The sequence below is a fragment of the Desmodus rotundus genome, chromosome 9, assembly GCF_022682495.2.
Source record: "Desmodus rotundus isolate HL8 chromosome 9, HLdesRot8A.1, whole genome shotgun sequence".
NCBI classification, from domain to species: Eukaryota; Metazoa; Chordata; class Mammalia; order Chiroptera; family Phyllostomidae; genus Desmodus; species Desmodus rotundus.
This window is the reverse complement of record NC_071395.1, coordinates 39,330,703-39,345,973: the sequence shown is the minus strand read 5'-3', so window position 1 is coordinate 39,345,973 and position 15,271 is coordinate 39,330,703. Positions and strand designations below refer to the sequence as shown.

General features: G+C 45.0%; 1 protein-coding gene across 1 annotated transcript in view; it reads right to left on the bottom strand.

Annotated features, from left to right (window-relative positions):
* Window positions 1–14,194, bottom strand: part of CHAF1A (chromatin assembly factor 1 subunit A) — a 29,569-nt gene extending 15,375 nt beyond the window's left edge. The window contains exons 1-5 of the mRNA XM_024569194.4: window positions 13,906–14,194; window positions 11,413–11,463; window positions 9,467–10,323; window positions 2,574–2,630; window positions 211–440 (exon numbers count right to left, since the gene is read on the bottom strand). Coding sequence (XP_024424962.2) covers window positions 211–440; window positions 2,574–2,630; window positions 9,467–10,323; window positions 11,413–11,463; window positions 13,906–13,957 — 1,247 coding nt within the window. The 5' untranslated portion in view covers window positions 13,958–14,194. The remainder of the gene's footprint in view (window positions 1–210; window positions 441–2,573; window positions 2,631–9,466; window positions 10,324–11,412; window positions 11,464–13,905) is intronic.
* Between the last annotated feature and the right edge of the window lie 1,077 nt (window positions 14,195–15,271).

The window sequence follows — 15,271 nt, the reverse complement described above, 5'->3', positions numbered from 1 at the left end:
ATAATCAAAGCCTGTGTTCCCGGACAAGAACCCACGGGTCAGTTAGGAGTCTGCACAGGTGTCCCTGGGAGACAGAGGCAGGAGGAGAAGGGGGAGAACACCAGGGATCTGGCATCTTTTACCCCTTCCTTGGGGAAGATACAAAAAGAGAGGGAAGGAGGCAGTGGCCTTGCCCCAGACTGCTCACGCCACCTTGGGGGGGACACTCACTCCAGGGCCTCCTGCCGCTCCTTGCGCCGCTCCTCCTTGAGCCGCTGCTTCTCTGCCTTCTCCTTTTCCTCCTTCTCCCTTTTCTCACGCCTCTCCTTCTCCTTCAGCTCCTTCTCTTCCTCCCTCTTCTTTCTGGCTTCTTCTTTGACCCTCTTGGCCTCCTCTTTCTGCTTCTCCTTTTCCTCTTTTTTGGCCCGTAACTTCAGCTGCTTGCTCAAACGCTCCTTATCCTGCAGCCAAGAGACAATTCGACAGCTATACCCCCCACCCCCGCAGACCTCCTACAAAGGGTCAGGTCGGCATCATGGGGACAATAAGTTCAAAAAGAAAGGGAAAGAATAAAGGAACTGGCTCTAGGAGAAGCCCAATCGATGGTCAACATCTTTATATAGAATTGATTTTTCTGTCACATTTCCTTCTATTGTGAGAATTAGCTATTGTCACAGGACATTGTGGGCCATTTAAACTAAGATTCATTTAAAACACCTTCTTTACACATGGAGTGGAGTTAGCTTTTTACTTAATTAAAAAAGGTTAAGTACCCTGGGCTGCCTGTGCAGGGTGTCCACTGTTCTTTTGAGCTGCATTTATCTAATCAGAAATCTGTGGTAAAATAAAGATGAACACAGTTTTGCCTGTCTCTCTTTTTTAAAGATTTTATTTTTATTTATTTTTTAGAGAGGGAAAGGGAGGGAGGAAAAAAAAGGAGAGGAACATCAGTGTGTGGTTGCCTCTCACGTGCCCCCTACAGGGGACCTGGCCCGCAATGCAGGCATGCGCCCTGACTGGGAATAGAACCAGTGACTGTTTGGTTCGCAGTTTGGAGCTCAATCCATTGAGCCACACCTGACAGGCTGCCTCTGTCTTTGAAACAAAAGCAGTTTTGTTCCAGTCCTCCCCTAAACCATACCAGATGACATGGTTTATTTTATTTCCTTTAAAATGGAAGATTAGATGAAGCAAGGACAGGAAACTGGCTGAAAAAAAGTCTTAAAACAGTGGGGAACAATTGAGAATGCATTACAAAATAAAAGCAAAAAAAATTTATTTTTTAAAAAACTTTAAAACCATTTCTTAGGATCTGAAAAGAAGGGTAGATGTGAAGAAAGGATGACAAGTAATTTGCATTAGTAAGGAGAAAACAGCTAGTGTCTTTGATATTTGTTAAGGTGGTAACGTCTTGTTTTCGCACATCAGTCCCTCATTCCAAAGAACTGGTATGTGGCCTGGGGCACTGAGTTATTACAGAATTCATGTGACCAAAAGGGCAGTAAGCCTCTAACACAGCACAGAGTAACTTTCAAGGACCATCAGATTCACCACCAAATATGGTCTTCCCAAGGTGAGGAGCCTGACAACTCCACTTTTGGTCTAGGTGTATGATTATGCCTTGTCTCTAGAGAATATTCCACCCTTTGCCCTGATAACCCTTTGGCTGTTTTAATAAAAGCCATGGAGGCCGTTAGAGATGTATGAATGTTTGCTTTTTGCCAAGTATCCTCAGAATCTTCACTTGGCACTTAGGGTACTTAAGATAGTGTCTGGTCTGGATCAAGAAATGAGATTAGCAGCTCCCACTGCTCATTAAGAAGGCAGAAGGCTCTGGAAATCATGGGTTAGTTAGATAAATCACGTCTCTTCAGCCTTATCTGAGTCCAGTCTCCACTTCCACCCACGTGTGCCCATCTCTAAAATCGCAGGGGAAAATGAGATACACTCTAAAGAAACCATCAAAATCAGACCCACAAAAAATCAAAGACAGCCGTAAGGTGGACAGCACAGGAGGCACACGGTGAACCCACAGCCAGTTGTCATTGGTACCACTTCTGTGAGCTGGCATAGGAGGGGAGAAGCCCACTGGCCTTTCTGTTTTTCACGGTAGTAAGAAAGAAAAACCTTGCATGCACTGCTGTGTGCAGAACTTGGCGATCCCTAGGTAACAGAATCCACAACTCAGCAGTGCACCACTAAGCAGTAACCACCCATCGACTGCAGGGGCCATCAAAACGCTACAGCACCTGGGAAGGAATGGCACTTAATTAAATCTATTCGTAGGAGGCTGCAATGCAAGGAAAGAGTAGGTTCATGTGTAGACAATTCTAAGCCACAATTGGATACACGAATATTACTATGATAATAATAATAGCTTAGAAAGGCTACATGCAAAGACTTAGGCTTCAGCAAAGCTAAAAATGATGCAATCTATGACACCCAGTTATGTAAAATGAAGCAAGAGTTACAATGAGGTCCAGGATAAACTGGGAGAAGTAAAAACTGGGCTGAGGGATGCGCAAAGGGTTTAGCTTATATTTAATGCAAAAAGCACAGCAAGTTAATTTTCTGTATCGGGGAAAATGTCTTACTCTTTGTAGCTTCATCTTGTTCTTCTCAGCAGAACCTTTGACCAAGTTCTTAGTTATCTGAAACGAAAGGCATGTATCTTTAAATGTGGGTTGTTTTAGTCACTGTAACACATTACACAGCCCTGGGGTGGAGAAGAAGGAAACAAGAGACACACACTATTAAGAACTCCTCTGGGGCCCTGGCCAGGTAGATCAATTGGTTACAGTATCATCCTGATACATCAAGGTTGCAGGTTTAATCCCCAGTCAGGGCACATACAAGAAACAATGAATGCATAAATAAGTGGAATAACAAATCGATGTTTCTCTTTCTCTTTCTGAAAATTAAAAAAGAACTTCTTGCTGTTGCTGGTGTGGCTCAGTGGACTGAGCTTCACCCTACAAACTGAAAGGTCCCCGGTTCCATTCCCAGCCAGGGCACATGCCTGGGTTGCAGGCCAACTCCTCTGTTGGGGGGGAGCAAGAGACAACAGATGGGAACTCAATGTTTCTCTCCCTCTCTTTCTCCCTCCCTTCCCCTCTCTCTAAAAAAAAAATAATAATAATAATAAAATCTTTAAAAAAAAAGAACTTCTTTGCAAAACAAGAAAAATTAAAACCTTTCCAAGTAGTCAGTTTCCACTATACAGAACAAAATGTCTTGGGTTGCGGGGGGAGGGCGGGGGCACGCGGCCATACACTCCAATGACTTACACACGTGTGTATCTGGGGATGAGAGGGGAAATAGGGGAGTGACAGATGACACAAATGAATGACAGAGGCCAAACACAAGGAAAACGTGGCAAGCTGGAAAATAAAAGCAATGCAGATGACATGCAGTGGTAAGATTTGCAGCCAACTAGAGATGATGCACCCTGGCCAAAGAGGGTGGAGCTCTTGCAGGAAATTCCCAAAAGAGAATTGTCAATTTCATGTGAATTTTGTAGGTAATATCTAAAAACTAAGACTACATGGCCCTGGCCAGGTAAGTCAGCTGGTTGGAGCACTGTCCCAGTGAGCCAAGGTTGCAGGTTCAACCCCAATCAGGGCACATATAGGAGTCAACTAGTGAATGTATAAATGGGTGGAACAGCAAATGAATATTCTTTCTCCCCCCTTCCTCTCTCTCTAAAATCAGTAATAACAACAAAAGCAGCCTGCCTGGTATGGCTTAGTGGATTGTGCAGCAGCCTGTGAACCGAAAGGTAGCTGGTTTAATTCCCAGTCAGGGCACATGCCTGAGTTGCAGGCCAAGGCCCTGGCTGGAGCACAGATGAGAGGCAACCAATCAATGGCTCTCTCACACTTTGATGTTTCCCTCCAATTTTCTCCTCCCTTCCCCGCTCTCTAAAAACAAACAAACAAACAAATAAAAATCTAGATTAAAAGAAGAGGGAAAAAAAGAAATGCCTAAGGGGTATACAAAAAAGGAAAAGGAAAATAAAAAACAGTAATAAAAACTAACACTATGTTAATCAAATAAACACATTCGTGGGCTGGATTCCCGTGGGCCACCAACCTGTGCTCTTTGCCTGGTGCAGTTCTGCTTTTTACAATGCAAAGTGAAAGCTCCAGAATAAAAGATCAACGTGCCAGAGGAAGCAATCTGACCTAGAACCACTATGTTCTAGAGCATAACATCCTCTATCGCCCTGCCTTAAACTGAGCATGGTGACAAGGACTTCCCAAGACACATGGTTGGATTCATGCACCATGCTGGCCAAATGGCCCCAGACCGAAATAAGAACAGGAGTTTAGACTACTGGCCTAAGACCTCTCTGGAGCAGGGGGCCCTGACAACCAAACCGATAGGTTGAAGAGCAGTGGCGAGTGAGCTCAGACTTGGACAGGCAGCCAAAAAATGAGGCTGAAGTGGGGCTGGCAAACCAAAGGTCCATTCCTCTTAAGATGGCCTGATATATGGACAAAACTATGTAGCTCTGATTTCTGTACCTGGGGAAGCCTGCCCTGACTATGAACTCTTACAGAATAAAACATCAATAATCTCAAGAGGGCATCCTTCTTATTTGGTATACCAAGCTCTTTCTGGATCCAGCCTTTTTATGGGAAAGGGTTGAGCAGTCACCTGAAAGCCACGAGTTGGCAGGAACTCAAATGCCACCGAGACTGCCCAAGTGAGCATGTGCCAACAGAAATGCCAGTTACCAAAACTGTCTCCAAGAGCTTAAGAAAAAGCACCTGCCTGTTCAGAATCCACTTTGCCTGCCAAGTCTATGGGTTTCCCCTCCACAGGAAAGGATTTAACAGCAGAATTTTTACTTTGCTGGACCACTGCCCTTTGTGTTCAAAGATTATAGTTAATGTGATTGTCAGATTCCTATATAAAAGTATTTGGGGGGGGGCAGGGAGGGCACATTTAGTCTTGCCCATACTTGTGGAATTTCAGCTACAGAATCTAGTGCCTTTTACACTGCTTCTCCTTTGCTGTGAGTCTGGGAATACTAGAGTTTACATGAGTATCAGAAGCCTCCTTAATGATATCCAACAACCTCAGTAATTTATATATTGTATATAAATTACAATATAATATAAAACCAGTATCTCTACTGGCCCTGGCTGGGTAGCTCACTTAGTTAGAGCACCGTCCAAATATGCCAAGGTTGTGGGTTTGATTCCTGGTCAGGGCCCATACAAGAATCAACCAATGAATGCATAAATAAGTGGAATAATGAATCGACATCTCTCTCTCTCTCACTGTATAATCAATCGATCAATAACATAAAACAAAACCGGTACTTCTACTGCTTTACCAGACATTTGGGAGGACCTTATTGATCTGATACAATTTTATCTTCATGACATGGCACAAATATTTATAGAACTCTCTCTCAAAATCATGCGCCAGCCCTGGCTGGTGTGGCTCACTGGATTGAGTGCGGGCCTGCAAACCAAAGGGTTGCTGGTTCAATTCCCAGTCAGGGCACATGCCTGGGTTGTGGGCCAGATCCCCAGGGGGTGGTGCACGAAAGGCAACCACACATTGATGTTTTCTTGCTTCCTGCTTTCCCCTCTCTCTAAAAATAAATAAAATCTTAAAAAAAAAAAATCATGTGCCATACATTTTATCTCTCTGGAACATAGATGACAAAAACAAGACCCAGGATCCCTGAAACACACACCAACTACATCCAGTCAAGGCAGATTTAACTGTGTCTGCACATTAAAATTCCTAATTTTATTCAGGAGAATCCTCTCAGAGCCAATTTACTCTGGAGATCTAATTTCTAAGTTCAAAGCAGACAAACAGTGAATGACATGAGACTCTGGTTTGGATGGGCTCAGAAGCAGCATTTAAAAAACCTAACAGCAGAAGAGAGAAGGCAGAGGGAAAAGGCACACTCAGATTGGCCCAGCCATATTTGAGGGCAAGTGGGGAAAAATTATTCAATGGCAACCTGCAAAATTACTGACCGAACAGCCTAGGAAAACAAGTAGAAGGAAATTCATTACGATTATTGTTCTGTCAAGGCCGAGAATTAGAGACAACAGAAATATCCATCAGTGAGGCAGACTTTGTGAAGTGCAGTATATCCACACCATAGGCAGTTAAAGAGATACCTCTTCCCAACCCAATATAAAAAATATGAGGCATCTTCCATTGAAAAATAAACAAATTCATGGTATACGTTCACATAAACAAAATGATACTATGTATTCCTAAGTGATGTCATATACACCATAAATAGGAGATACTAATAATGACAACCTGGGGGAGAAAAGGGGGCAAAAAAGGACTGTCATGTTTTAATAATTTTTTAAAAATCCTCACCTGAGGATGTTTTTTGACTTGAGAGAGGGAAGGAAGAGGGGGAAAGGGAGGGAGGAAGAGGGGGGAGGGGGGAAATGGGGGGAGAGTGGGGGAGAGGGAGGGAGAGAGAGAGAGAGAGAAACATCCATGGGCTGCCTTCCACATGCACACCCTGACCAGGGATCGAACCAGCAAACTCTGTATGTGTCCTGACTGGGAATCCGACCTGCAGCCTCTCAGTGTTCAAGATGATGCACCAATCAACCAACGGAGCCACCTGGCCAGGACAAGAAGTTTTTGTTTTTGTTTTTAAAGATTTTACATATTTATTTTTAGAGAGGGGAAAGGAGGGAAAAATAGAGGGAGAGAAACTTCAATGTGTGGTTGCCTCTCACTTGCCCCTCCACTGGGAACCTGGCCTGCAGTCCAGGCATGTGCCCCAACTAGGAATTGAACCAGTGACCCTTTGGTACGCAGGCCAGCACTCAATCCACTAAGCCACACGAGCCAGGGCAAGAATTTTTTGTTTAACATGGAGAATTTAATACTTGTAAAATTAAAATTATATGGAAAAAAGTTCCAGCAATCTGGGCTCATTGTACAGAAGCAAGGCAGAAATTCCAGTAACACAACTGTATCAACATTTTCATTGTGGAATAATTCATATATCTCATTGCCAACACACTTGGGAAATGGTTCTAATGCTAAAAAGCTCTAATGCTAAATAGAAACTCTTTAAGTTAGTCGAAAGACTCTGGGGTTATCTAAAAACATGTTCTATTGTTTTTCAAAGTGAGTCTCTGGATCACTGGGAAGGGACAACAGGACCTGCATTTTAACAAGCTCCCCACAAAGAAAACAAAACCCCTAAAACAACCACACACAAAATAGTGGAGAGTTCCCAGACGCAGAGGTACCAACTCCAGGAATAACGGAGTGCCGTGAAGCACGTTACAAGGTAATAGGAAGCAATCCGCAAGCTTCCAGCAAGCACCTACAATCTGAAAAGGAGGTGGAGGGAAAACGGAAAAAGAAACATGTTCCCCACAGCACTGGGGATCAGGAAAATCTCCAATGCCAAGGCAGGGAAAGCTGACTGAATTACATACCAACCACAAAAGGCACGAGCAAATCAGGAAATCAGTACTCCCAAAAGGTAAGGAGATAAACTAGAAAGCGGTTGTGTACGTGTGTGGTTGGAGGTGGTCTTCAGCTCTGCTCTCAGAAGTCCTGCCATCACAGCATCCAGATGCTCCCGATAGTCACTTCACTTCACTTTCATACCTCTGGTGTCACCCAACATCGGGGGCTCCATTTCCACTCTTGCCATGGAAGGGCCTACCTCAGGTAATTTTCTGCCACAGGCTCTGAAGCAGCCTGAGCCTTCGCCACTTGCAGTGTGAATTATTTGCTAAGCTATGAGAACAATACCTTCTAGAGCACTTCGAAACTCCAAGCCTGTGTTAAAAGTAAAAACTAGAACCTCTGATGCAGGATTTCCCAAATTGAGCACATTTGGTTCCTGTGCGCAGCTGTCTCAGAGCTGTTGGGGACAGTGGTCCGAGTAAAATTGTTTCATGACAATGCCCAACTATGTGACCTCCCAATTCTCAGGCTTGCCTACAGGCATAAAAATACACTTAATGAAGCTATTAAGAATGGAAACAGCCCCAGCTGGTGCGGCTCCGTGGATTGAGAGCCAGTCTGCAAACCAAAGGATAGCAGGTTCGATTCCCGGTCAGGGCACATGCCTGGGTTGCAGGCAGGTCTCCAGTAGGAGCAGTAAACCACACATTGATGTTTCTCTCCCTTTCTCCCCGCCCCCTCTCTAAAAATAAATAAAATTTTCTAAAAAGGTCAAGTATAAAATATATATTTTTAAAAAATGGAAACATGTGTAATGTCCTGTTCTCCAGGCTAAACAGCTATGACACATTATGTGACATTATTAGTCCTGTAAAGGATCAGCAGCAGCCTGGAAGGATTCCAACCACCTAGATGGAAAGAACAATACAGATTACAGCAAGGGGACGCACACTCTGCTTCAGAGAGTGTGCATAACAGCTCAAGTGGGAGTTTAAAAATGTGTATCTGTCTGCCACACTGAGAAACTGAGAAGAAAAACAAGAAATGGAATCTGCCCTGGCAGGGATCATCGCCCCGATACGCCAAGGTTGCAGGCTCAGTCCCTCGTCAGGGCACACACAGGAGGCAACCAATGGATGCATGAGTGGGCAGAACAAACTGATGTTTTTCTTTCTAAAGAAAAAAGAAATCAATAAATAAAAAAATGAAATGGAATCATCTAGAAAAATAAAAATTCTTCAGCAATTAAAGTTCAGAAAGTAATCAAGGTTGATGGTTTATGGTCAAATTAAGACCCACCCCAGGATCCAATTTTATATGTATATAAAATTGGAGAAACAAACAAAAGTTCCACAAAACCAAAACACTGTTAGATGCACTTTGGGATCTTAACTGATGTTTCCAGTTTCACCCACAGCACCTCAAGGATAGGTGAGCACAGCGACATTTGCACTGTGCTGATCAGAAACCAGTAACAAAGCCATTCTTCTGGGCTCCTTAACAATGGAGCCAGCTTTCTCCTTCTTTTGTTCCTACTGCTCTGAGTTTTTAACATGGGTGGCCATGCTGACAAGAGCTGACTCCACAGAACTCCCCATTTTAGCCTCCCTGTTTTGGGGTCTCTTCGCCAGTGCTGACTCTTTACCACCAACACCCTTACAAGTCTATGTTGTAACAAGAAGGAGTGGAGGGAGCTGAAGTTGAAGTCTGACATGGAGGATGACAGTGTCCTGCTTGTTGCCATCATTTCCTAAAGTGGCTAAACTGACCAGCCACTAACTAGGTGTGAACAACAAAGGCTACCAAAATGGCCTGGACATACTGGTGATTAAACTAGCCACCAACACATCTCAGTGTACGGTACCTATCACTGAATACCTCTAATAGTCTTTGATATCGGGAAAAAAAAAAAAATTCTGCACCAGAAGTTACAAGACCTAGTCTGTTGTCCCACTCAATCGACTACTAACTGCAGAAGGACACTGTGTCCCCATGTGAAAAGGGGCCGGACTAGAAGTGCCATCAGCCCTGACATGCTGGGATTTGGGGAGATACTCACTCTGCGGACAGATGTGGGGGTGGGGAAGGGACTAGGACTGCTGTGCTGATTTTCAGAAGCAGACCACCCCTCAGGAGAGCTGGTAGGAGAGGAGGAGCTCAGGGACGAATGGCTGAGGACAGAGTCTTCTTCGGGGCCAGAGTCCAGCATCTCATTCTCAGAGGGCATGCCCTGGTCCAGAGGGGCTGCAGGAGCCTCAGCTGCAGGTTTCATACCCAGGATATCCTGCAAGACCACCACGGGCACCTTCCTTTTGAACAAGATGTCCCCGGCTTCACTCCAACCGTCCCAGTCCTTCTCTGAGCACGTTCTCAGACCATGGGTCAATGTGGGGCAGCCTCGAGGTGCTTTCTGCCTGTCTCCGCTCCTCTCTGTGCCCCCTGAGCCGGCACCCTCCTCCTCGGTTTTGTATGGAATGGCTAAAAGAGTCTCCTCAGGAAATGCCAGCTTGTCCTTCTGACTAACCTTCGGCAGCAGCCCCTCACCTTCGGCTTCTCTGATCCCATTTACAGCCTCCTCCGAGGAGGGACAGGCTGCAGAATTCAGTTTACTGTAGGCCGCAACGTCCTTCGGTTGGTCACCCGAGTCCTCCGTCAAATCGATGACTATAATCTTGCCAATATTTGTTTCGACTCTATTTCCTAAAAAGTTATCTAAGGGACCCTTCTCATCGACAAGTTTTGGCCTAAAATCTGTGTCAGAACCCATATGAAAGTTGTTCTCCAAGTTGTCCAAAGAGGGTTCTACATCAGGGACTTGACTTTGTGCGGGAGCACCTGGAGAGCTTCTTGTGTCGTCTGACCTGTCCTTGGTTTTCTCCTTTGGGGCAAGATTCAGGCGCTTGAAGGGCAGACGGGCTGAAATGAAGAGAGGAGGCTGTCTTTATAGTGAAATGTGAAGAGTGACAATTGATCGATACTTTAACACTCCACAGGCTAAAAAACGACCAAACTTTGCCCTGGCCAGGTTGCTCAGTTGATTGGAGTGTCGTCCCATACACAATAGGTTGTAGATTTGATTCCCAGCAAGGGCACATACCTAGGTTTCGGGTTCGATCCCTGGTCAGAACGCAAATGGAAGGCAATCCAATCGATGCTTCTCTCACATCAATGTTTCTCTCTCTCCCTCCCTCCCTCCCTCTCTCTCTAAAAATCAATAAACATATGCTCAGGTGAGGGTTTTTTTAAATTTTTTTAAATAATAAAAAATAAAAAAAATCAACCTTAGTGGGCTTGGTGGTGGGCATTTTCATACTTTATAAAGCAATCATGCCTTTGGATCCCATGGTTCACCCCTAATTGTTTAACCTCAGGAGACTGCTGCCCTTAATACAACTCCTACCACCACCAAACCTGCTATCAGTCATCACAAGAGAAGGCAAACTGCCACAGGGGAGACCTAGAAACCAAGCTTTAAAAACCAGAAACCATGTTTTTAAATACAATCCAGCCACTAATCTGGCCTCATTGTAAGTGCATTCCCTTTTTACACAAAAGGTCTTAGACATGTATCTTCCTGAACAACAACGGTTCAATTGGGGCAGCTGTGCCCACCAAAGAACATCTAGCAATGTCTGGAGACATTATTGGTTGTCAGGACTTGAGGGAAGAGACCAGAGATGCTGCCAAAATCCCTAAAATATATAGGACAGCCCTTCACCCCTGAAAAATTACACGATATCAATAGTGCTGAAGTGGAGAAAGGCTGCTGTAAAGGCAGTGACCTCTCCATTTGCCCCTGGGACCCTAGGGAAATGGTAGTGTAATGAAATGAGTGCCCAGGCTTCCAAATGTAAAGTGCAATTGTTCTTCTTCCCTCCCATCCCCTTGATACTGCTAAGGACTCCAACAGATGACCTCTGCTCAAGAGAAATTAAAAATATAATGGAGAAAACAATGAAAGATATAAATTAGGAACAAATATTTAACCCATTCCCAGAAAGTTACCTTGTATTAACTTCTTTACTGGAAAAGCTGGCCTGTCTTTACAATCCATTGCTGTGAATAAAAATGCCAAAGGATAAGTTCTTAAATGCTGAAAATAATGAAGGAGCAAATACATAAGTAGCACCTACTATGTACAAAGTGGTTATCCAGTTCGAGTGACTGCCAACCTCACCCCAGGGAGTTGGCAATGTCTAGGGACACTTTTGGTTGCCATGCCTCGGGGGAAGGGTGCTACTCACATCTAGTGGGTAGAAGACAGGGATACTGCTAACATCCTACAATGCACAGGACGGCCCACCACGACTAAGAATTATCTGGCCCAAAATGTTAATAGGTTAAGAAATCTTGCCCTGGACACTGTCACACCTTCTTGGTTTATTTTCCTTGTGGTATTTATTGCTCTGAAACTTACGTTGTTTATTATGTCTCCCCCTGTACAGAATGGCAGCTCTGTGACAGCAGGGATACTTGTTCTACACTGTATCTGGAGCACCTAACTCAGGGTCTGGCACACGGGGGGAAATCAATGAATATAGTAACAGCAACAAGGGAGAGGGGAGTAAGTAAAACTAGTGATGAAAGAACACACTGTATCACTGACATCACCATTAATAGGGTCTCAAAACATCCACCTTCAATTCAACCAGTTCTATAAAGTTAGGATAGTGTTTCTTCCCCTTTTAAATAAGAGTTTATGACGCTAATACAACTTAAGCATTTTGAGCTTGCCAGGCAGGAGGAACTGAAGTGTTGTCAAAAAATAAGGAAAAATGTTTTCCTGCACCAAAAAAATCTTAAGAAAAGTATCTAATAATATCAAAGCTGATGCAGGAATGGCCATAAATATCTTTAAGCTCACCCCTGCCAGAAGAGGTGGCTTGGAAAAATCTAGTTGATTTTTGGCAATCTACTTACGCTTTGTAAAAGATATATACAAGTGAATATTTTTAAAAAGTAGACCTGGGTTTTCTGAAAAACTCAGCTGTCCATAGATGAAGCTGCCTTCCCTTCTTCCAAGCTTGAAATATAAGGCACCCAGAAAGCTCATACCTCCTTTTTACCCCTTTCAAGACAGTATCATTCTCCAGTTTTCAGTTACCAAAACCATGGATTCCCACCCTGCCCCCCTCAACTGAAGAATACACAATCTTTAGCCACTTAAACTTATTTTTAGGTCCATCAGAAGGATTTGTTGGTGTGGTCCTGAGTCACCAGCTTTGATGCAAGTAGAACATAAGTGACCTGGGTCCAGGAGCTGCCTCAGGCCAACCTAAAAACGGCCAGGGATATGGATATGAATCATCCAGGGATATGGACGATTCAAAAGAACACACGCCCAATTAACGCACACTTGCCCATAAACTGACCACAGTCCTTCATTCTGATATCACATCCCTCCTAACTTTATTTGGTGGTAAACTACCCTTTCTTTTTATAACAGAATGGTCATAGCAGGTGATGCTTTTTTAGTTTTAAATAAACATCCCTACTGGGTCAAATGACTGTCCATGACAATCAGTCCCCCTAATTTTCTTCATATGAATTTTACTTTGTAAAATCCCCAAATCTGGAAACAATTACAGCAGCAATTCTGCGCCCTCCCCCCCAGGGGCAATGTCTGGATACATCTGGTGTCACAGCTGGGGAGGAGAGGTTTCTACTGGCATCCGATGGGTGGAGACTGGGGATACTACTTGACACCCTCAAGTGCACAACAGGGTGCCAAATGTCAATAGTGCTGTGGCTAAGAAACCCTGAATTAGTCTAGTTAATGTCCCTGCCAATCTTTAATTCGGTCAACAACCTAGCGAGCACCTACTATGAGCCAAGCATAGTGCCAAGTGCTAGGGATAAAATGGAAGTCAAGCAGGGGACAGCGCAGTCTACTTTTCCTTGGTGCACCACCCTGTGTTTCCGAGGCCTGCTAGGTGCTGGGAACCCCACCCCAAGACATAGGGAAGAGAAAGGTCTTCACCTTGTATATTCAACAGAATCAAGAATCCGGGAGTCTCAGCTTCCTGACAATACCTACCACCCAGACCTCTTAGCTGGGCTTGTTCTGACCCGCAGAAGCAGCTGTTCTGGTCCCCGAGCCCATGTGACCTCGGGCCTCAGTTTCCCCACCCGGCCAGGGGGTATCTGCAGGGTCCAACTTGCTCAGAGAACACAAAGGCAACCCCCGGGGCTGGCCCTTTCGCCTCTCTGGATCTCAGTTTTCCCTCCTGGCCACATTGACCCGTCACCGCAGAGAGCCCTGAAAGAACGAACTTAACGTAAAAGCACAGGGGGAAAAAATGGTCCCGGCCGCAACAATAACGTCCAGGAGAGCGCTCTTCGGATCGCAAGGCTCTTCCTCGGGATTGTAACGACCCCACAAACTAGACACCAGGCGCAGAGAAGCGGCCCGGGGCCGGGACGCCCCCAACCACTGCCTCGGCCCACACAGGCCGCTCGCCGCGCCCCCACTACCTCTCCAAGAGGGACCGAACCGACCTGTGGCCGCTCCCCTGACGCCCGGCGCCCCGCAATCCAGCTCCTCCAGCATCGTTCCGGCGGCGGCTCAAGGTCCTCTCCGGCGGCGGAGGCGCGGGCTACGGTCCGGCGGCCGCTGCTGCTCGCCCTCCCGCCCGCGCCGCTGCTGCCGCGGCCGCCGCGCTCGTATTTGGCGGGAACCGCGGCGACCCCTGCAGCCCGCGCACCGATTGGGCGAGGCTGCATCACGTGACGTCCCGCCTCGGGAAATGGGCACCAAAGGGAGCATCCTCGCGAGATCCGTGGCTTCCATTCCTTCGCGTTGCTCCCCTATTGATATTCCCGCAGAGGAGCGGGCTTTCTCTTGGCGGCCTGATGGGAAGAAGGTGCTCTGCGATTGGGGACGGGAAGTGTCAAGCCAAGAGATCGACACTGTGATTGGCTAAGGGCGTGGGATAGGCTAGGTCTATAAGAGGGAGGACCAGGCTTTACGTCAGGACGAAACTTTTTACGTAGGGCACTGGTGACAATCTGAAACAGCGATTTAGGTGAAGGCTGAAGTTTTTATTTTATCCTAGTTGGACATCGGCTGAATATAGCAACAGCAATTAAGATTATAAATTACTTTTCATATGAACAAAGAATAAAATCTGGGCAGCACTTTTAAGAATTTGATATGCTGTAAATATATTCAGAGGGAATGAATGAAATACATGTTTGTGATTTAATCATGAGGATTTTTGCAAACGTTTCCTCGCTTAGAAAACATTTTCCCCAACTCTTTTCCTGGCTAATTTCTACCTAACTTTCAGATCTTAGATTGACAACTTTTCTCCCTTACCCCAAACAAGTGCTTACAACGTTCTTTTTTCTTTTTTTGGTAAGCAGTCACAGCTTATGTTTGTTTGCATGTTATTTGATTAATGAATTAATTTCTGTTTTTGTCATTACCTCCATGAGGACAGGAATCATTTACCACTGTATCCCCAGGACCTATCAACGACTGATACATTAATAGGTACTCAATAAGTGTTTGCGTGAATACATAAATATTTAATTGGACTATGTGGTCATGTGGCTTGAAGGTCTCACAGAACAGAGACCTTCAGTGTCAACCAGCAAGCCTTACAAATAAGATTTCTTCAGCACAAATTTAATCTCAGGCAGAGCACAAGTGAGAAGATTTAAGAGTGAACCCAAGTTTGAAATTCTATTGATAGTATAGATTGGATAATTAAATCAGTAGAATTGGTTGAAAACAGTATGGGGACACTGAGAATTTGGGGACATTCATTTGGGCTAGTTGTATCTTACTCAAGGCCTCAGTTTCCCCGTGTGAACCATAAGGAATTTTTCTTTCTCTTTGATATACTGCCACTATGCAATA